The sequence below is a fragment of the Protomyctophum parallelum genome, assembly GCF_964188405.1.
Source record: "Protomyctophum parallelum genome assembly, chromosome: 10".
In the NCBI taxonomy this organism is placed as follows: Eukaryota; Metazoa; Chordata; class Actinopteri; order Myctophiformes; family Myctophidae; genus Protomyctophum; species Protomyctophum parallelum.
The window spans coordinates 42,761,328-42,785,749 of record NC_139704.1 but is presented as its reverse complement, the minus strand read 5'-3'; the positions used below and the strand labels follow the sequence as shown (position 1 = coordinate 42,785,749).

The 24,422-nt window shown below is 42.7% G+C and overlaps 1 protein-coding gene across 2 annotated transcripts in view; it reads left to right on the top strand.

The window, feature by feature from the left end:
* The window catches only part of grid1a (glutamate receptor, ionotropic, delta 1a), a 328,027-nt gene that overhangs the window by 142,467 nt on the left and 161,138 nt on the right, over window positions 1-24,422 (top strand). For both annotated transcript variants that reach the window (XM_083775212.1, XM_083775211.1), the window contains exon 2: window positions 20,264-20,548. In XM_083775212.1, coding sequence (XP_083631338.1) covers window positions 20,275-20,548 — 274 coding nt within the window. In that variant the 5' untranslated portion in view covers window positions 20,264-20,274. The remainder of the gene's footprint in view (window positions 1-20,263; window positions 20,549-24,422) is intronic.

The window sequence follows — 24,422 nt, the reverse complement described above, 5'->3', positions numbered from 1 at the left end:
AAAAATAGCAGATCTACAAGCTCATATCGCGCCACCGAGTGGCGCGATACGAGCTTGTAGGTCTGCTATTTTTGAAAAAAATCGAAGAACGAATGACATTTTTAGAATCTGATCTCAGGTCAGAATGGGTTAATCAGACCAGTGTGTGTCCGGCGTAAACCTCGTATGAATCTGATCTCAGGTCAGAATGGGTTAAGTGTTTATCCTTTTAAATCGAAGGTGCGGTGGCAGCAGGTGGGCTGGCTTGGAGTATTAACACCTTAATGGATTTGAATCTGATGATGGAGATCCGTCTTGTGAGCCATTATCACCAGGGTTTAATGTGCACTCTGGAAGGTAGCATGTTGACATTTCCAAGCTTGGCACATGCAAAGGCTTGGCTCGTCACGCCTGCTGCGCCGCAGTGTCCGGTCTTCCAAGGATAACGAGCTAATTTGTTTTTCAAGTAGACAGCGTCACCGTTAACAGCAGGGAACAGGCTGGCCTGTTAAAATTAGTCGTCCTGTTTGTCAGCTTTAGAGGTATATCGGAGCAGGAGGTGGAAACATCGGTGGAACGGGACACGCAGGTGCTTCAAATTGGACCTCCAAGCAAATTCGTGGGTAAATAAATAGGACATGGAAACTAGGTTGAGACAAGAAGACACAACCTGTCCTGTATGTTTTTTTCCACTGACTTTCCACATTAAAAAATAATAAGGTGCACAGTAAAATTATTAATTATTAATTATTAATGTAATGTATTTGAAACTCTGAGAATGTACAAATGTAATCGGTTAAATGAGGATTTTACTGTGTGTGTGGATGCAATATGATATTACTCACAAGGACCGATCTGCATATTATGTTTATGAATTAATTATTAAAAACAAGTCATTTGAGGTCTATCCCCCAGGAAAATTGCATGTACAATCTGATTATTAACAACTTAAGCCAAAGACATTTTTAATTAGAGCATTCAATTCACAGACAGCAGATGGGTGACAGATAATAGCTGCCGGCTGATTGGCAACCGTCTTTATAGCACAAACGGAAGGTGCATCTAAATTTCTGTTTTTGACAAAAGGCTTGTTCAAAATGAGATTCAAAATTCAAGGTAGGCTACCGCTGAGTCTCTGACAATGGGAATTTGAAAACAGATTATCACTCCTCAGAGCTAGGGGAACCAGGAGCCTGGAAACATAGACTGTTGTCTGCATCAATAAGTTGGTCGATGCACAATTTACTTAAGACATTCCAAATAACATAAATACGCCAACTCCCCCAGGTGCCAGGCATTAGTCAGACTGAGCAAAATCGAAATGAATATCCTTCTTTCTGCCTCTATTGTGTTTGTTTACTTGTGCCTCCACCATTACCCACTGACTCACCCCCAAGTAGAGAGCTTACTCTTCTTAATTGCGATTGCATTTACATTCACCCCGGTTAAAGCAAGGTGACAAGCCTGCAGTTAAACCCTCTCTCTCTCTCTCTGAAACACAAACACATAACATAAACCTTTAATTCCATACTGTACGTATCGTATATGTTCTTTTTTCTGCCTAATACTTACAATAGTGTGGGTTGAGACTCTCGAGAGGCAAGAAAGAAACCCTGGGGGGTTTTAATCAGTGCAGACCATATAGTTACCATGGTTGAGCTCAAAATCTGCAAGCTCAATCTTTTCTCATTAAGTAAAGAAGGCAGGGTTGCTGCAGTCTTAAGAAGGGGCCTTATAGAGCTGAGAGAAGACAGCCTTAGTAATAGAACACAGGAGAAGACAGCCATAGTAATAGAGCCGAGACAGAGACTGACAACCTCCACTTAGCCCTTTGATTGACAGGCTTCCCACCCTGCTGGCCTTCTCTACCTCTCTCATCGATCCTTAAAACTGAACGTCGGCTGATGTCAGTGGCTAAATTTAGCACTGCGTAGCAAATTATACATTTGGCAGCTCTCTGCTGGTCTATTTTGCATTTTTCTGAATGCGGGCATATCCTGATGGGGTCACCAATTTTCACCCGAATCAGCAGAGCGTCCAGATGCTGGGCCAATGGGTCATCCATCGTTACAGTACCTCCACAGTATGAGTGGAGCTGTGTGTACAGTATATGAATGTTTGTGCAGCACAACACTCGCAAATAAAATAATTATGCACAAAGTTCAGCTTTTTTTTTTTTATGTTTATCCTACGATTTGGTTTCACCTGGTGCCAATTCCCTAAAGTGTAAATGCTACTCTCCCTCTGCCAACCTTGGGAGAGCCGTGAACTGAGCTCATGCTTCCTTCAATGCATGAGGAGTGTGCCACAGGCCGCTTCTTATTGCCTGACAAGGGGGAGTTTCCCCGGTAGGACATATAGCACGTGGAAGGAACACGTTATTCCAATTAGTTCCTTTCCCCTCCATATCAGGTAGCGCCCCGGCTGACCAGGGGGAGGCAGAATAGAGACCATTTGGGAGGGTATCTACCATAGGCGACCATGCAAAGTTCTGCTTTTCTCCATACATCATCATTTCACCATTCATCAGATGTATTGGGAAAAGTTCATAATAGTGTAGTTTAAATGTCTAGGACAATGGCTGAGAAAACTGTGAAAATGATAACATACTGTGAAATCAAAAACATAAGCTGTGGAGGCAAACAAACAGTATTTGGCCGCGTGTAGTACTGGCGTATTTAAACAAAGCACAAAAGAAGAGTGGGAGAAAATGGCTTGTGCTATGTTGGTGCAGAGCAGCAATTTAAGGAAAAAAAAATACAAAAGTGGTGGGACTTCAAAAGGGAGGCCAAAAAATGGATCATTGCCCACAAGCCACGTGTCATAACTAGTGGAGGAGGAGATGACACTGTAGCACTCCCTCCACTGGACCAGCTCATAACTGCTCTCCTGGGCCACACTGTCTAGGGGCAATCGTCAGATTCATCACTAATGTCCAGGGAGAAAGAGCTGCTGAAATGTTTTTCTTTTCTTTTTTCTTTGAGACAAACGTAGGATATTGGCCCATTCATTCATAATGACTTGCACCAGCGGGAGGAAAAGTGCACTGAACCGAAAATGTATTTCCTTCAGCCTAAATATAATGGGCAAAAAAACTATATAATTATTCTTATCTGATCTTGAGCATTTTAACAAACATTAATGTTACTATGAAATCTTATAGTACTCAGAACACAGATTATTATGCTATAAGACTAAAGGACAGAAAGATAATTACGGTATTATTGTCTCCACCAGGCCGAAGGCATGGGGGGAGAGTATGTTTTGCACTCCGTCCGTCCGTCCGTCCGTCCGTCCGTCCGTCCGTGAGCAGCTAATCTCGGCCACCGTTAACCCGGTCGATGCCAAATTTTGCACACACACTCCCTGGATGCCAACGATGAACCTCTGCCCCAAACCTTCCAGAACGGCCTGTTATAGCGCCACCAGGAGGCCGCTTTGTGCAAAACAAGTTTTTGCACAGTACACCTACAGATTTTGTCCAAACATCACGCAAATTGGTACACAGTCTTCAACGAAACCGGTCTTTCAGATTTCTCAGACTCCATCCTGATTGGTTAAGATTGGCTTCCAAAGTTCACAGGAGTGCTCAGTTTCAAACAAAATGCTGCAAATCATGAACACATCGCGTGATTTCCGTGAAATTGTGCACCCACATTCCCACTAGGCCGAGGACAAAATGCCACATGAACAATTTCAACTCAGCCTCAAGGTGGCGCTATAACTGGCCGAAAAGTATTTTTACCTCTAACTGCACGGATCTGTGGATAACTTTGTATGCCAACTCCCTAGACGCCAAGGAAAAACCTTTGCCTGGAATTTCACATCTGCTCTTTATAGCGCCACCAGGAGGCCGACATATGTAAAACACATTTTCTATTATTACTCCTTCAGATTTTATCCAAATTTCACGCAAATCGGTACACATGATCTCCATAGTCATGTGATCAAGACAGGTTTGTTTGATTTCTCATATTCCATCCTGATTGGCCACGATTGGCTCCTACAGTTTTCAGGAGTAGCCCGCTTTTTTACTTTTGTTGCCCTTTTATCCAACCACCAGATAAAGGCAAGCTGCAATGTCCTACATTCCTATCCTGGTGGAGACCTGTGGCCAGAAGGGCACTTTTTCTAGTTCACCATACTTCTGCGAAATTCTGCGTACATCATCTGCACCTCCACCTAAAAATACGTAAACATCACGTTTTCTTTTTATACATACTTGGAACGATGCAAGTTGGAAATGCATGCCCCACCCAGTTATTACTTGCGCGAGCAGAGCACAAGTACTGTTTTCGGCTGCATATGTCTGACTCCTTCGGCCAATCGTGGATTGTGAATTGTCTTTGGTGGCGTTGCTCGGCCAATCCAATCAGGTATTGTCAATCCAATCAGGGATTGTGTACAGTATTTATGGTGACGTCACTCGGCCAATCAGAGCGTAAGTTGGCAGCTTGCTGCGTATGTCGGTGGACCCTCGACCGATTGGATTGGGTCCGTGTGTTGGTTGTGTCGCTCGGCCAATCAGGGATTGGGTGATGACGTAACTATGTATGTTTATCTAAAAACTGGCATATGTGTATGACGTAATCTTTTTAAATTAGTTTCGAAGTTATATATAGGGAACTTAAAATATAGCTTAAAGTCCATGTCCGAACAGTTCCCAAGTTATGTGGATTATAGACGTGCATACTGTACGTGCACACAGAGATTTGGTGCATTTATAGATACACAGATACTTTGGTGCATTTATGGATAGATATTCTTTCTTTCTTTTTTTTGCTCTGCATCATTTTGAATGTGTACACACCCACATACAGTATGGCTGCTGTCTTTTGCACCACTCTGCAGGGCAGTGGAAGGTCTTCTGTGAAAGAGTAGCCAAGTCTTAATCTGTCATCTTGAATTGCCATTGCCATAGACACTACCACAATATCTTTTGACTTACTGTCACAACGAGCGACGAAGGCTTGACATGTCATGTTGAATTGCCATTGAGTAGAAGGATGATACATGTTCTTCAGTCCATCAGCATCATGTTCTAAGTGAATTATAATGTGATGGATCCTGGCCCAGTTGCTCTGCTCAGTTACCCTTTTAGATGGCAAACCACCATCGGCCTGTACCTGTCAACACATGTCTGCCATCAAGCTGCATGTGAAACTTCTGATATTATATGCATGTGACACTGATGTGCAAAAAATTATAAATCAGGCATACTGTAAAGCTGGCATGTTGCAAATCAGTCGTGCATTAATGCTACTCATACTAATTTCAATTGTTACTTAAAAATCACACCCGTGTGAAGTGAGGGACGCTCATCCATCACCCATTTTTCCTTTGACAGTAGGCTAGTGTGAACTAAAAGAAACCTTTGTGAAAGTCTTATCCCTCTCATCTCTACAGAGATTAGTCACCCTGATGAAATGCAGCTATATCTCTCACTGGCGTTTGAGCCACCTACCAAAAAGGAAGTCATGTAACTATCTGCCAATCATGACAAATTCAGCAGTGTCTCTGCTATGGTAGCTATAAGGCATGTCCATTTTCAAAGCAACAGGGTTGACGTGTTTGGTTTTTCAGTGGAGTAGCTAGGAGACCTCCAACCACAGCACTGCAGACTGGTTAAAATATAAATTGACAACGAAATGCACCCAAAGATGCTTCACCAGCTGCAGGATAGTATAACTATAGGGATAATGATTGACCTTGCACTGTGACCTTGACCGTTGACTGATTAAACTTAAAGCAAATCAATAGTGCAGCTCCTGAGTCCTGACCCCTTGCCTCCATGCTAAAGAGAGTTGGATTCAAATGGTCTGTGTTATGTCTGTGTGGAGTATATTTAACCCGTCATCACCACAGAGGTCTACAGTAGGTTTCATGAACCTTGTGATTTGGAGGTTTGTGAACCTCCGTTTACCGTGTGTTATGCTCACCCAATGAAATTCCTCACTGATAAGAAGCCTCTGACTACTCCATGAGGACGATGGGGGATATGGCAGCATGCCATATCTAAATCGGGACAATGACAAAAACGTATCACTGTAACAGACAAACACACAGATGCTGGCGAGCGATTACAAAACACTCGCTCCGCTATAGGTGCGGCTGTAAAAATAATTCTCACAGATTACAGATAATAACTGTCCCCTCTGTCAGTATCTGATCCCATTGGTGGCTTTGCTGTACCACCCTGGGGGGCCGTTCACTCATGCCCACCTATGTGGGGAGCCACACCTCTTAGAGGAGTATCTGCTGATGCTAGTGAAAACATTACCTGCCATGGGCAATTTAGCTGCTTTTTTAAGTGGCCTAAGGAGGGAGGGACACACAAAATAAAATACTTTTGTCTGTGTAAGCTGTCTGAGGACAACTTCAGAGCATTTATATTCATGTAAGGGCCTAAGGGGTGACAAAAGAATGAAAAATATTGTTGTCTCTGTAGGCTGTCTGAGGAGAACCACACAGCAATTTACAGAAAGTGTACCCCTGCTCCTTCCCTACACCATTACCACAGCAACTGCATGTTATTAAATGAGCCAAAGAATGGGGGTTGGCAGGGCAGAGAGAGGAGCTGTGACTTTATAATGCTGTTTCTACTTCAACCCCAGATTTATCATGAGAATGCATGAGCTTGCAGAAGTGTTTTGTGTAATTCCTTTTACTTGGTTATTGTTGACTTGCCTTCCCCATTAGACATGATTTGAATAGGTCCCTGTTCTCCGCAGTTGAATTTCACATTATTAAAATTCCGCCCGCTGAGGGAACATGACCTTATTATAAAAGATAATTAAATGCATGTACTGTAATCCTCTAACCTATACTCTCACATCACATACAGCAACGGTAGCAAAATGAGAGCAGGCATTGCCGGATGAACTTGATACATTATTTATATTGTATGTTTGACGTATTGCTCTCAACATAGTCACAGATGGGCTGGGACCGAGAAGGGTGTCATAAGAAAGGCACATGATAAGAAGGTTGTCTGGGGTGAGACAGATACAGAGACATAGACAGGAGGGAGACAAGAGTTTGACGGGGTGAGTGGGACTGACAGAGAAAACAAGAAATGGAAAGAAAGCGAGACAAAGGAACAGATGATATCAGCGTGTACGTGAGAGGTTTCCTAACATCTGCAAATGAGCAAACAACGTGGCTGTCCACCGTCCCAGAGGCAAATGAGACCCAATTATCCTCCCAAAAATGCTATCCAATCTCTTTCAATAACACCGTCCAAATCAATCATCCCAAAGCCCAAATAGGTGTAAGGCAAATCAGAAGTAGGCTCCCTGTTCCCCCTTGTTTCAACATTCAGCATAGCACAACAGTCGACGGACTACCTTGTCCCCAATGGCACTGCTGCATATTAATCTTAAGACATGCAGCTAATGAAGACTTAAGGAGGGGAGAAAAAAAATACATTGCATATTCAAAGGATTGTGCCAAACATATTAGCCCGGAGGGGTCTTGGAGAAGGAAAAAAAAGGTGTAGCCTATGCCATGGTGAAAAAATGACATTGAGAGAGACATAGAAGTCAGAGAGAGAGAGAGAGAGAGAGAGAGAGAGAGAGAGGAAAAAGCATATAGCTGTGTGAAAATAGCAGGTCCAAGTTCATGATTATTGTTAATGGAAAGTGCAAAAGTTAATGTCAGCTAGTCTTTAAGTCCTAATCAAGGCATTTTGACAGTGTTAGCAATACAAGTGGAACTTTTGTTGTTGGCTGAGAAGCCTATACAACAATGCTTGCCAAAGACTGAGGGAAAGGGCAAATTAGGTCAACACCAATTGCTCTGCCGCTGAAACTAATGTCAACAGGCAGGGTGGCAACGTATGGCTGGATTACATGTTGTGGTTGTTATTTATATCATAAATAGCAGCATTAGTTTCACAGAGCGGAGTAACTGTGTTTGCCTCTGTACTCAAACAACATCAGGGTCTTTAATTTGTTTGCTAAATCCGATTGCATCCTATAGGTTATGAGCAGTCAAAACTATACTCCAGGTTACATTATATTCATGCCAATTTGGACATCTTATTTAGTCATTGTCACTGAATTCTTCTAGCCCCTATGGTATAGTTAACATGGAGATGACAGAGAACATGATACCTCAGAGAAAACTGGTCCTCTTTGTCAAACCACGATCCATTTTTATGTTCTCTAAGTTATACATAATAGATCCTGATCGATTTCAGCTTGTGCAGTGAAGAGCAAAATAGCAGCGGCGCTTAGTATAAGGCCTCAGACAAGAAGAGTGGCAGAAAATCCCTTCTCTTTGTTAAGCGACAAAGACCTCATGGTGCTTTACACTACAGTACACACTACAGATATTCATTCAACTTCAACTTGCCCAACTCGTAGTAGCGGCAGAGCAGTGGCTCTTTTGCCACTGTGCATGAACATAATGAGTTTGGCAGGTCTTCCATGGCCAGCCTGTGCATGGTGCAGGTCAGATAACAGTTATTAATGCCTCAGCGAGCAACTCACTCTCAACATATGTGCATGAAGTGAGAAGGAAAATTAAATCTATTATACATCAGAAAGGCGAGCAATGGCATGGGAGTTAAAATGTGTTGCAGAGGTGGAGTGTGGGTGTGTGGAGGGCTCATGTTTAATCACCTTATGCCTCAGAATGGCATAAGTGGAATGAGCAAGTGGCAGAGCCATTGAAGTTTGAGTACAGAGATGCTGGCAGATCTCACCGCGTGTGCTGCTGTACCTTCTGCATCATTCCGCGAGAGCATACCGTGCGTACCTTAGAGATTAATGAAGCAATAAAGTCAAGTGATGAGTCAAAAGTTAAGAGCCATATTTGCATGATACAACTGTCTACCAATAACATTGGTGCCTATACTAGTATACTGACATCCCACCTGCCTGTTGTCAAGAAGACGGCACGTACAACAGCCAAACACAGAGTGTAACACGAAGACAACCTTATCATGGCCTGACAGCAGGAGTGTAGGCAAGAGAAAATGCCATGGATGTTTATATTGTGAAAAAGAAAGAGCATGGGTCAGAGACAGAGCGAGGGGGAGAGAGAGAGGACGGGATGCGTCATTAGAGTCTTGCACAAGGCGGAGGTGGCAGTGATGCGGATACTTTACTTTTTACTTAGGCCTTTGAATTCCTTTCGGAACATAGGCCATTGATGAGTCGTTTCCACCCTCGTCTGTCTTGCGCCATCCTCTCCAGCTGTTTCCACGTCAGTCCCTTCTGTTTGACATCTAGCTCCGTGCTCCTTCTCCAGGTGTTTTTGGGTCTCCCTCTGCTCCGTTTTCCTTGTGGGTTCCACGTTAGTGCCTGTTTAGTTATTGCTGTGTTGTTTTTTCTTAGTGTGTGACCAATCCAGCTCCACTTTCTCCTTATCAGCTGTATCTCTATTGCTTCTTGTTTGGTGCGTTCCCATAGGTTGATGTTGTTGATGCGGTTTGGCCAGAAGATCCTGAGGATGCGTCTTAGGCAGTGGTTGATGAAAGTCTGCAGTTTATTGGTGATGTAGTTGGTGGTCCTCCAGGTTTCTGATCCGTACAGAAGTACGGATTTGACATTGGAGTTGAAGATTTTGAGTTTTGTGTTGAGTGAGATGTTTTTGGTTTTCCAGATCTTATTTAAAATGTTGAATGTTGCTCTTGCTTTCCCTATTCGTGACTTCACATCTTCCTCTGTCCCACCGTCCACTGCTATCACACTTCCCAGATATGTGAATTTGTCGACCTCTTCCAGTGTCTGGCCTCCCATGTTTATTGGATTTGTGCTTTTGTTGTTTATCTGTATTATTTTGGTTTTTGGTCCGTTTATTTTAAACCCCAATCCGGCTGCTGTTGTTTCCAGGAGTTGGCATTTCTCTTGCATCTGTTTGTGGGTGTGTGAGAGTAGTGCAATGTCATCCGCGAAGTCGAGGTCTTCCAGGTGTTCTGTGAGACTCCATTGGATGCCGGTCTTTTTATTGTGGGTTGTTTGTTTCATGGTCCAGTCGATGCACAGGAGGAAAAGGAAAGGGGATGCCATGTTGAAATATATATATCTGTGTAGTGAAGGGCTATTATATAGTAGAACGCTGCCAAAACCAATGTGGAAATAAGGGCCCATTCATAACCAGGCGATGACACAACATTCATCTCCTTTCAGCCGACTGCGATATGGATCATTTAGGTCCACTTGGGATAACTTTCCACTGTCTAATACTCAAAGTGCACAGTCAGTGTGGGCCAATTTTACCTGCTGAGATTCTGAGTGACAGTTTAAGACTAATTCACTGTACTGTAATGGTGGGCTATACAGTATCATGTCTGCTATACTGTAATCGATAACATAGGGAAAATGTGGCATCTTCACTGTGTAAAAAAAACTTTGCTGCAAGTATCTTTTCAACAATCCCTCCGGTATTGTTGGTGCTTCTACAATTTCATGTAATACCTCTCCGTGAATGCTGGATCGTTTATTTGGAGTGTGCGCACCCACCCACCCACTGGTTGTGGTTGAGGATCAAATGTTGAATCAAAGGTGGATTACCTCTTGAACCTAATCTCTTTTATTCAGGCCCAGAATACGGAATGAAAGCACTCTATATTTGGGAAGACATGACTCATCCTGAATATAACCTGGCCCAACACAGACAATAGTCAAAGGAGCAACAGATTTACTGTAACAACTTATTTACTGTAACATTTTCTCAAGTGACTGCTGATGATGTAGTGTGTGTTAAGGTTTCAGTGTGAGCATTACGTGTTTGATTATATATATTCAATAAGGATAACATAACAGAGACACATGAATCATACTCATAATATCCCCTAAATATCCCCCCCCCCCCCACACACCTCTCTCTCTCTCTCTCTCTCTCTCATTAGCAGGCAGCAGGCACAGCACTATCTCTGTTTCTGGCTCCCCCTACTGGTACTAATAAGTCATATACTCGTGCTCATGACCACTGCTACATAGATACGCACATAGATATGCACACGGCTACATAGATACGCGCGGACATTGCTGGTTGTAGGAGTGGTTGCACCACTCAAAAAAAAGAAAATAAATTAAAAAAAAAGGAAACTGTGTGCCATGTATGAACTGTATGTCCTCCTTTCCGAAAATAAAACGGAACTGAACTGAACTGAGGTTGTCTGCAAGAGTTGCAATACCGCTCCCAGCATTTCTGCAGGCTAGAAAAATTATCTCGACAGCACTGGCACTGCAGCGCCATTCTCAGCGCTAACTCCCAGGATTGTGCTCTGAGTCAGCGTTGCCAAATGAGACAGTGTTATTTAGACTGTGAAATTTTTGAGACAGCCCCAATTTGTGTGATTCTTTCACTACGGCATGCAGTGTGGTGATTTGCTGCATTCTATACCGTGGCTCAACAAGGGTTAGAATGTGCGGTATCCTCTTGCCAAGCAGATTGCTTGGCAAAAAGTTGTGATACCTCTTTTCCTGGCCTGGTGGATTGATGATAATTTCTCCCTCCTCCATTCCAGTCTCTCCCCTCAGTGCTGAACTGGCCTGATGAGGCGAGCACATCTGCGGTGGAACACTGTATTTCAAAACACTATGCACAGTGCGTGTTGATTGGCCTTAATCCGCGTGGCAGATGCCTTTTTAATGGTTTTCAATTATGAGCGCGGAGGAGCGGAGGAGAAATTCGGCTTATAACACCCGCGACCGACCCCCATTCGCTTCTCCCATTTGAATGACAATTTGAATGATCTCATTGTGTTGGTAATCCAATCGTCGGTTAATGATATGCAAAGTGTTGATTAGGTGCGTTAAAAATGTATCCACCTACGCTGGATCCATCATTCATCATACCGCCGCTGAGCCGCTAATATGGATCAACCACAAAGGGTTGAGTTGATGAGACCAGATGAGTTCTTTGAACTCCAAAACAACTGTTGCTCACATCAACCCCGTTGCGTAATATGCAAGTCCTTTCCTTTTTAAATATACTTTATTTAAATTAAATGGCCATCCATCCAAACATTCAAGCATTCAAACAGCCTTTAACGATGACAACATACAGGCCTACTGTAGACCACTATGATTTGGCGCAGCGGACCCCTCCTCCATGGTGTGTGTGTGTGTGTGTGTGTGTGTGTGTGTGGCTGGGGCAAGGCTGACATTAGGTGTCAGATACATGCAGAGGATGAGTGATGAGCACTGTCCACTTCGGGGGGAACATTTAGGAGTCATTATTCCATCATTATCATCCTTGCCAATGACTTCAGAGCCTTCCCCTCTCCCTGTCAGAGGGTTGTCTGCCACCTAATGGGCTTGGAATATCCAGTATGAAGCCAAAATGGAAGCAGACACACTTTGGCCACAGTCTGTTAAGATTAGGTACAAGGTAGGGGGTAAAGGATCCCCAAAGTGCGTGTGTGTGTGTGTGTGTGTGTGTGTGTGTGTGTGTGCGTGTGTGCGTGTGTGCGTGCGTGTGTGCGTGTGTGCGTGCGTGCGTGCGTGCGTGCGTGTGTGCGTGCGTGCGTGCGCACGCATGCGTGAAACATCCAGGACATGCATTCCATGTCGTTTTTATTGAAACGTAATAAGATGAATGTGAAACGGGATGATGAGGAACCCAAGGTAGGGCGAGGCCTAAGGCCTGTAGACGAATTCAGAAACGGGTCTCATGGTCGCAGCAAACGTATTACCTGTAGGCGGAGACGACATATCTGCGGTGTAAACTCGCTGGTCTTCTACTACATTGAATGGAGGAATGGTAGAGTGACTGATGTTAGGCTGCTCAAACGTTACTCTTTTACCTGCCTTTTTACTAACACTAACTTTACAAAGATGCCCAAAACATATCGGTATGAACCTGTGTAGTTTATGGCTTCTACAACAGTAGTGGCAACATTCAACTTTGGAGAGAAACGGAATGTCAAAAGATACACTGTGGTGGCTGAGACCAGAGCCATAGAGTAAAATAAATACAAGTTATGAAACACGAGTACGAATAATAATGGCACTAAATTCATTCCATAAGTAATGGTTGAGACGAAGCAGTGAAAGGTCCTGAAAGATACATAACGTCAGTCTTACCCAATACCCAATCTTTCTGTTGTATGAACCCAAGGCTGCTGTACTTTATACCTCATACTTTAAATGCTTAGTTAAATGCTTTCTGAATTTGTCTATTCATACTCTAGTTTTAGATGATAAGGTGGTTAGTAAAAACAGAGAGATGTGTTTGGGTGAGCGGTTAGTCGCTTACCACCGCGGCGTGACGTCATGTTGTAGTTTTCAGTGATCACCTTATCACCTTCAGTTCAATTTCCCCTCGGGGATTAATAAAGTATATCTCATCTCATCTCATCACCTAAAACTGGAGTATGAATAGACCTTCAGGGTGCATGGCGTAGTCAGGAAATGGCAGCTCTGCTCTGGGATCAGTCGGTCATCTCTGCACCGTCTCTGCCCCCTGTGGGTAGACAGAAGGAGTGGGTGATGATGATGTGTGAAGGCATAATATGTGTGGTAGATAAGGAGGTGATTGTGAATGAGGAGTGGCTGTGATAAGTAGAGGGTGGTCACCTGAACTTGCTTTAATCACAACTTCATAAAAGGACCATTTTCAACCTAATTGGTCATTAATGTTCATCCTATGAGACACAGACAGAGTAGAAAAAATATGGACCTCAGGACCATGATCATGTGAGAACCTATGAAGATTGAAAAGTGGTGAAGTGGTCCTTTAAGAGTGTACAGTATAGACTATAGAGTGTCGCAGTCCCGCCCCCTTTCATGACGATGCCAGGCCCAGGAAATGAATCCCAATGCATTATTTAAAGACCTTTTAAGGGTCGTATGAAGCCAACTCTTGTCGTGACAAATCATGACAACACACATAATATTTTGGACCAAACCAATAATTACAAAGAAGAAAAACAACAAAAAAAGTGTTGTAACCTGCCGTTTTTTTCTACTTTCTAATTCTTTGGTGTTTGTTGTCATGATTTGTCACGACAAGAGTTGGCTTTGTCCACGGCGTAAACGTCTTTAAATAAATACTTTATGAAAAGTCTATGAGGAAAATGAACGGGATTTATTTTCCGGGTCTCTCGAGGGGGCGGGACTGCGACGCTCTATATGGAATGCAGCTTTTGCTTTGACCACAGTGAGTTTACCCATGCCTTCAGTGTGCCTTCAAGAGTTTGTATTAAAATAACAATGATAATACAAATACCATTCAGAGGACATTGGCAAATATGAAGTGGAATGCAGGTCCTCCACTAGTTGTTTGCTTGACTGTTGTCAATACTGATACAGCAGGACTTTGAGACCTTTAAGTAAAGTGGCAACATTCTTTCATGGTTAGCAGTTGTATCATTAAATAATACCCTATAGCATGACTTTGTGACCTTTAAGTAAAGTGACAAAACTTTGTATAATATGCTATAGTATATTATTGATGTTCATAAGACATTATTCCATTTAATAAACACATTGGTTATAATGCATTATGAATTTATGACACAGACATTACAGCACTTCTCTATGTGCCTTTATAACCACCTAAGTTATAATAGTTATAATGTGCTGTTCCACTGAGCATACTAATGCATTATGACCAGCACTACTTTTTATTTTAATTACTAGCCTTAAATAAAACAACTGTTGACCTGAAACTTAAATGTTCTTGACTTGGCAAGTATCCTGTCTGCCCATATCTATGAGATATAGCCGATGCCTTTTAAAACGTCACCCATCATTATCCTGGTCATGTTTAATGCACTGCAGTGTGTGAGGGCTGTGACTCTGGCTGTGTGTTGCTGTCCGTCACCGGGCTCAGTGGGCTTTCATCCGGAGCTGGGCGGTTTGAGGCCAGCCTAACAGAATTCCACGGAGAAGAGTATTAGCATTTTACGGTGCACTGGGGAATAGCTGCCAAATAGCCTGTTGCACATCCCCAGTATCTGCAGTATCTCTCTGTCTCTCTCTCTCTCCCCATCTTTCTCATTCTATGTACTGAGCATCCTTGCAAAAGGCTACAATGATCCCCTTTCTTTTTGATCCACTTTGTCCCCCCACCCCCCCATCTCTCTGATGTCGTTGTCCCCCCACCCCCTCTCTCTGATATCGTCCTCATCTCTGCGTTATTGTTATTTAGTTGCCCCTGTGCTCTCGATTTACGCTGCCTTAATGTAGTCCTGTGCAGGAAGTCAACTGATGAATTCCTCGTTTGTCACGTTAATAGTCCTTTCTTCTCTGCACGCATGCACGCACGCACGCATGCACACACGCACACGCACACACGCACACACACACACACACACACACACACACACACACACACACACACACACACACACACACACACACACACACACACACACACACACACACACACACACACACTTATCCCAGTATGAGTCTATTCACAGAACAACCAAGTCTTATTCTCCATCCTTACTAACACCCTCCTCCTCTCAGATCCTCCTGCCTCATTCTCTCATCCCTGATGACTCTCTTCTCCTTCACCCCCCTTCTGTTCATCCTTTACATCTCCTCACACCCCCTTTAATGCTACAGTGGATACAAATCAAATACCATCGCAATGCAGCCTTGAATTATTGTGTTCCCCCTTGATGTTGATCATACTGTATAGTTTTCCAATACATTTTGTGTGAGATCAAAGCTTACACGCCACAAGACCATATATTGGTCAGCGCTGTTGCCATGCACTTGATTTACACTACAAAGATGTGTAATAAACCTTTTGGAGTTTTATTTATTTGCACACACACAAAAAAAGGAAACACCAGAAGTGCATTTCTCTCTCACTAGGTTGGGGCCCTCCAAATTCGGAAGGCAGTTATAGTATGGTATTATGACAAATGTGAGTGATTTTTCTTGATCACTTTACTTCAGATGTGTACAGTGTACCAATTTATGTGAGTTTTGGACAAAGGTTATAGCCAAAAGCCCAAATAACCAAAATGGAGTTTTTGTCAGACCTGGAGCCTACATGGGGAGTCGCATTGTGATTCAAATAATCCAGGAAAATATATCATCTGTAAACTACAGTTCAACAGTGATAGGCCAAAATATGAAGCGGCTTGAATTGCCACCGTTATGCTGATTAAAAGATTTGTGGCCGAGGTTTGTTTATTTGTATGGATCCCCATTAGCTGTGCCCTAAAGCAGCTATAGTCTTCCTATAGGGTCCACATACAGTATGTTCTGTCTTGGCCTACTGGGAGTGTGTGTGAAAAGATTCACGGCAATCTGCCCAATGGAGATTAGCTGCTCACAGACATAGGCTACTGACACACGGAGGCAAAAACATAGTCTCTAGCCTTGGCGGAGACAAACATGATTAAAAACGTTGTTCATACTTCATAGTTGTTCATAGGTGTTGTGTTGTTCATACTTTTTCATGGCAGCCATTTTGACATGAAACACAGGCGTTTTTAATGATTCTAATTATCTCCACCAGCCAAAGGCAGGCAGCAAGATAAAAGTATTGGTTCCGTTCCATTTAATGTAACAGGGCCATTCAGAGAACATCATGACTCTGTTTGAACTTAATGGAACACAATTTTAATTAGTATAATTGGTAACACCTTTGTTAATGGTCCCATATTACATTTGTACACTCTGATTTAGGAAGAATAGTAATATAATAGAACCCACACACTTGTATGCTACAAAAACGTTAAAAAAAAAAAATTGCGCCTGGGCAGAGCCCACCCAAACGTGAGTCCTGCACACCCAATCAATATTTATGGGGAATATATATATTTTTAGCCAATATAAAATAATACCACAAAATATCTGTACCATTTATCATTTCTGATTAGGTGGGCAGACTTTTTTGAGAAATCTAGACCCACCTGAACAGGGGCTGATGGAAATTGGGTTACTGTTGGTAAAAGGAGAAGATACAGTAGATAGATGGATAGATAAACTCACATGATGATAGCATAGTTTTCTATGCATTTCGGGGGGCTACAGGGATTTGACTCGCCAGAAATTCATTCATTCATTCATTCATTTTGAATGAATGAATGGATTTTTTTTGTATAGCACCTTTCCAAACATATAGTTTCAAAGTGCTTTACAGACAGGTTATAAAACAGTAATCATAAAAAAAACATAAAACAACAAAGCATCAAGACATCAGAGACAATAAAACACGCGCTTGCATACCCCCATACTGTATATATTCATCCTGCCCACCTTAGTGGATAGAACCAGCCCTGAGGTGCATTATAGTGGCTCTTGGGGTCCTGGTTTCGGATACCACATATTAAACAGTGTAGTTTACCGTAACTCAGGCAAGAAATATGCTATACTGTATGTAGTATGTAGATTAGATTTTTTCTGTTTCATAGCAATTACTTTCTAGTTACTATCTATGTAAGACATTGGATTTTAGTATGAAAACCCTCATTTTTTGTAATAGGGGATGTCAAACTCAAATACACAGTGGGCCAAAACAACCAGGCCGGACTGGTTCAATGTTTATTTAAAAGCATTAATCACTAAATTAATTGAGATAAAAATCAGTTGCAATATTTCCTTATGGCTCTGTCAATAATTTCAAGTATAATTAAATATCATCCCACCGGCCAGAGATAATTCATTCATGGGCCTGATTTGGCCCCTGGGCCTTGAGTTTGACATACAGTATAATATATAACATAATTACATGTCAGATTTGTAACAAACCAATCCTCATAGAAATCGCTTGAGAATTCAGCACATTTGCAATGGTATAAATTGTGGAGATACCCCCTGCCTCCACACACACAGCATGGGGCCTACATGCATTACGTGGCATCTAAATCTGGCAGCCGCGAATGGATGACGCATAGTGAACAGAGGCCAGTTCGTGTATACTGTATATCTATGGCGGATACAGCATCTATGTTCGGAAATGAACATGTTCACTCTCTGATTTACAAAAGGATCATTTAATATTAAGGATTTCACTGTGTAGTATTGGGTGGGATACAATAATGTTTAACTGCTGTTTGTTTTGTACATTATGCTCGGCTGTTAAATTAAAGCTGTTAAATAAAAAGCACCCCACAGATGTTTAGGCTATTTTGGACTTTCCTTTACCGCATGCTCTGCCATAATCATAATATGCTAAATTAGGCAAACCCCGTAGTCATAGTGGGATCCTTATTATGCAGCTGATGCTCATCATTAAATATAGATAGATTATTTTTTTATCAAATCTTCAAAAGAGAAAATGGAACTATTTTCTGTAGTTTTTTTTTTCTTTTCATTTTGGATCAACTGTCAAGTTTGTTTTCGGTAAATTGATTAACCACTCGAACCCCAGCATCCATGATACTCTGTGGGGAACTTTAGCTAAAAATAGCAGATGTACAAGCTCACAACAACATGACGCATTGCGAAGCGTTGTGAGCGTATAGATCGTCTATTTTTGGCCAAGAGATTTAGTGTAGAGGGGGGACAAAGCGGTATAGATGCACTCCCCCACATGTCAAGTGCTGCTCTTCTACATGGTGCTGCAGTTAATGATAGAGAGAGGCTTCTGTTTGTTCAGAGTGATTCGGTGTCTAATTATAATTGCACAGGCGTCTGATGTAGCCTACTGTTTGGTTTAGTCAGTGTGTTTGTCTGAGGGTGTGAAATTTGAACTTTGAATGTGTAAACGTTGCAAATAATGCATGTCAAACAGTGGCAGGTAGATGTTTGCGTATGGGTTTATAGGACATACAAATTAATGTGTGTTCATGTGATATTTCTGTTTTATGTATTAATCTGTTCGTCCAGTTACAGTATATATAACTGGACAAATTGGTAGCCATGGTTCACATGACACTCACGCTATGACACTCATGTCATAGTGTCAGGGCTAGTCAATTAAATGGGTAAGCCAATACATCCTGTATTGTGAATGAGGCAGGCTGGGCAGAAATGTCTTGTTGCAGATGTCCAGTAAAAATTCTAAAATCAAACCACACTGATAATGGTGAACTCGTTTCTTTATTGAAGTGTGTAATGTACATGTCTTCCCCAGCTGTATCTCATTATGTAATCAGCAGCCATCATGTGTAAATTAGTCTTGTTTCACAATCAGTCCATATCGGGTCATTGATCAGTGTTTCATCAGTTTGTGATTGTGAAGTAGTCTCTGTTTATTGAAACATCCATTGGTTTTGAACTCTGCCTGCCTTGCTGCATTTGGGCCCTCACCACACTATAGCTAGTACTGTACTGTACAGTATGTGACACATAATATGATAGTCATTGCACAAGTCATGTAATGTAATGTAATGTTGACTGTCAGAGGTCTTAACTCAAACATCAACAACGTAAATGGTGGACATATCAACCTGCAAGGGCATGAAATATTGTCCTTTTAACTGCTTGTTATGTTGCTGTTGATGTTTGAGCTAATTGGATGCGTCATGTTGTTTTTAAGTGACTAAATATTTGAGCATGCATCTTGGCATTTGGTTCTAGACGCCAATGTTGACCTTGTCTAAAAGGATGGAAAACAAGGTTTTCCAGAGATTATATGCATGGGCAAGCACGCGGGGAAAAGGGGCCAACTAACAGAAGCATTGGCACGAGTCTTAATTGCTGTCGATAAAAAGCAGTGTGTCCACAGGCGTGTGTGCGTGGGGGGGATTTCAGAATTCACCAAAACCAATTAAGACTTCTGTCTATCCATTTGATATTTTTCTTTAAAAATATATATGAATTCATATCACTTACCTACAGTATACCTTTCTGTCACGAAACTCCTAAAATTGAACGGAGCGTGTCAACCTCTGTCGTGCTGCTTTTCCATCTCTTTGGTTTTATGTTTCTTCTCATTTTGAGGTCACAACAATCACATTTATGTCTGGGATTCCATTTCTCTTTAAAGGATTAATGTGAGACCCCCTGCCCCCCCAATGCATCTTTCATCGTGATGCAAAGGATTCTGTCTCATTGAGCCCAGCATGTGTTAGGCCTGCCCTAACACACGCTTAGAACTTGCCATTAAAAGTTGTAACTTATTCTTTTCCCTCATTTCCATAACATTTTCAAAAATGTTTTCAAAATGTTGTCCCCCATATTTCTGATTCTATTGCCCTCACCTTCTGCCTTCTACCCAGTCACTCTTGTGCTCGGTTCCTCCAGTCCCCACACTTTCTTTCCTCCTCTTTCTCATCCTCTTCCTTCATCCACGCCCTCCTCCCACCTCGAGTTTGTTCCTCCGTGTCATCTCTGAACCGCTCTTTTCTGGTTCAGACTCGGCCGTTCCTCTGTTTCCGTATCGTTGTCCTTAATCACTTCCGTCCTCTCCTCCACAGCCTGTGAACTGATGAACCAGGGGATCCTGGCTCTGGTGACGTCCACGGGGTGCGCGGCAGCCAGCGCCCTGCAGTCGCTGACGGACGCCATGCACATCCCCCACCTGTTCATCCAGAGGAACGGGGACGGGTCTCCTCGCACCGCCTGCCACCTCAACCCCAGCCCGGACGGGGAGAGCTACACTCTGGCCGCCCGGCCACCGGTGCGCATCAACGATGTCCTGCTCACCCTGGTGTCCGAGCTCCGCTGGCTAAAGTTCATCGTCTTCTATGAGAGCGACTATGGTGAGTACTTCCCGCACGACTTGCTGCACCAAGTCGTATTCGCTGAGTTGGCGGTGCCCGGGATCGAACCCATGAAGTTGTGGTCCAAAGGCGAGAGCTCTACCGACTGAGCTACCCGGTCACAGAGGTCTGCCTGCCGGCCGGCTGGACGACCCTCCCTCCAATTGGCCAATTTTAATATAGCGTAGGAAGATATATGACTGTAAAAATACAGTGGGTCAGTGGTCATTTTAGTAACAAGCATCTTTATGCCAAATCGTTATCAGTTATCGTGGTGGGCCTCAGAATCAGAGTGACATACATTTTAAGACATGCTGCTTAACCCATTCTGTACGGGCACCCATTTTGGTGTCAGCATCATGTTATGCTTTAGCTATTGAAAAATAGCAGATCTACAAGCTCATATCGCGACACCGAGTGGCGCGATATGAGCTTGTAGGTCTGCTATTTTTGAAAAATCGAAGAGCGACTGACATTTTTAGAATCTGATCTCAGGTCAGAATGGGTTAATCAGACCAGTGTGTGTCCAGTGGAAACCTTGTGTGAATCTGATCTCAGGTCAGAATGGGTTAACAATCAACAGCACGTCGATTGCTAATATAGAGACTTGATGACTGTGTGTTTCACATGGATACGTGTGTGAGTGCTTATGTAAAACCCCAGCTTGATTTACTGGTCAGTCATCAGTGCATATTGCACACAAAAGCAACACGTCTGCATTGTCCTCACTCCGTTAAAAACAGTCTTGCCTCAGAGCTCCTGCTTAATTACAGTCCCTGTCACTAAATCATTTTTCTCTTGCAAAATCCCTTCAAGCATCTACAGTAGATGAAATGTTCACAGTCAACATTTACATGTGGAAAACTACCCAATGTGCTAATGTGCAGTAATTAATTTTCTTGCACTTTTCTCCCCTTTTTGAGGGGCGCCAGCCCCTCCTGCTCTCCTATATTCAGCTATTAGTGTAGATTTTCGTCTTACACAAACATTAAATTCCCGAATTAATGGAGAATTTACGTCATATGTGTCTGAGCCAATCGACATGTTAAAGGACCACTTCACCCTTTTTGCAACCAGATCTTATTTTAATGATGTTTGGGAGACAAGAAACACTTTCCTGGGGTTTTTATGTGTCTTTGGATATTTTAGTATTTCAAAGTGTCCATGGGCTCCATGATGTCATGGACATGTTCTCTCAGTAAGACAGCCCTCCCCTATCCACAAGGAGGAGCAGTGCATCAAAGCATTATGGGAAGTGTAGTCCAGGAAGGAAGTGAGCATGACATCATGGAGTCCATGGACACTTTGAAATACTGAAATATCTAAAAAAAAAAACAGGAAAGTGTTTCTTGGCTCCCAAACATCATTAAAATAAGATCTGGTTGCAATAGGGGTGAAGTACTGCCCTTTAAGTCATGATTATGTATGATGATAAGAGTGCCGCTCACTTCATACGGGTGTGATTATTTTCCCACTTAAGCCTTATTAAACTATCTTTACTGAACATTTCTTTCTATAATGACATAATATCCAAAATAGGGATTCTAGGTTAAGACGTATTTTTTCCTCTCAAGCAGGCAGGCCGTAATTCATGATGAAATTATCCCATTAAGATATACAATGTTCTAAAAAGTATCTTCAATGGCAGCATGCATAGTTGCAGACACATGAAAGCAACGTACTGTAGATCAGGATTCAGGATGCGTGTGCCTTATTTTGATTCGGCTTTGATCGTATCGAAAGAAAACACACACGCACGCACGCACGCACGCACGCACGCACACACACACGCACACACAGTCACACACACACACACACACACACACACACACACACACACACACACACACACACACACACACTTTATTTACACACACTCCCAGACACACGCACAGCCCAAGTTAAAAATACATCAAAGTTGAGGGATAAAACAAGATCTGCATTCACCATAAGCACTATTCTTCTCATCATGAAGTCCCACCCGCACTGAAAGTAGTAAATCCACTGCCAGCATTAAATATTAGTGTAATGTGGGAACAGGAGCCAGGCCGTTTCTATGTGGATCCTGAGGCCGAGATACATCATTTACTAGTTGTTGCTTTTCACATGCATACCTACCGTATTTCAACAGTTGGCCTAAGTAAGTTTCGCATTCTCTTTGATAGACACGTCTTTATTTAACAGGTTGATTTATGGATGCCAGGAAGATAGAGAGCGGGTACTGGATACTGCAATAAAGAGAGTACTGTATGTATTCACAGATGTGCCCCATTCCTATATCTTGCCCAGAGGTCCCCACAGGTCAGACCTTTCTCCACCCACGCTTGGCAGTTGGCACAAAGCAACCGGCTTTAGAGCACAAGGGCAGAGAGATGGAGGGAGTTGCCTTACTGCATTGACATTCCTCAGAGGACACTCTGCCACCGCTGGCTAATCTCTTTACCACTTAGACGAGAGCAATCTACTGTAGAGAGGGAGTGCAATTCTGTGGCTGTCCATCTCGCAGAGAGATGTACACACACAGTGCAGAATAAACTGTGGTAGATGTAGTGTCCAGTGAGGCAGGCAGGCTGATATTGTGCCTGCAACCCCACTGCCATCCCACATGCCTAATGTGGGATGGGTCCACATAGACAAAGACACACGCGTACACGCACACCCGTTTCAGTTTTAATGCAGCTATATCCCTGATGCAGACGGTGATGTGACTTTAACCCATTCTGACCGGGCACCCATTTTGGTGTTGGCATCATGTCATGCTTTAGCTATTGAAAAATAGCAGATCTACAAGCTCATATCGCGCCACCGAGTGGCGCGATACGAGCTTGTAGGTCTGCTATTTTTGAAAAATCTAAAAAAACGACTGACATTTTTAGAATCTGATCTCAGGTCAGAATGGGTTCATCAGGACCAGTGTGTGTCCGGCGGAAACCTCGTATGAATCTGATCTCAGGTCAGAATGGGTTAAGAGTCCCCCAAGTGGATATATGTGACAAGCTGTTTCACTTATCCCGAGATCCCTCCTTGGATTGGCCTCTTCAGCGGCTCTCCCTGTGTAGAAAGTAGAAAGAGCCGACTCAGCAGTGCTGTGCTGGATCGATTAAAATGCCAGTGCAACGCAGCAGAACACTTTTGCCACCCAGTGAAAAATGCAGGGTTTTTCTTTTTCTCCATATAGAAATTCCCACAAACCACAATATTTCACAACGCAGTTCCAGCTAGTTTTATCTTGGCATACAATAGTGTTGTTTTGTGGAACCAATTGTAAATTGTATTCATATTACATAAACAGTACAGTATAGAAGTATTTCGTTGTAAGTCCTTCGAGACTATGTCCAACGTGTCAAGTCTAACCAGGCACGGCAGGTTAGAAATAATGCCTCGGGTACAAGTTCTAAGGAGGCAGCCCATTTTTAAGGCTGCCAAATTAGGTGCTATATAGTCGGCACTGCTCACATTTGTTCCTGTGTTACAGTGTTTAACTCCGTACTCATTTAATTAAACTGATGTAGCAGGTAATTAGCGTCCTCATTATAGAACAGTCAAAATACACAGTGCATGCCTCAAAGCAGCATTGCTGTGATGCTTGCTACCAAGCACTGCATGCAAACATAAGCAGATTTGCAGTGCATTAAGAAGCATAGATGCCAAAGTAGCATCTGCCCCCAAGGTGAGAGAGTGTGGGAAAGGATAAATGGCCCTCCTACGCCAGTTAATATTACTGTATACTGTATAATTACACTTGTAATCTACATATTATGCTAATCAAATCACCTACTAATGGTAACTCATGGGTTAGGCTCAGATTGTCAAAGCCATACTGTACACATACAACATAGAACACATTGTTTACCCATTTCCTTTTGGTAAAAGT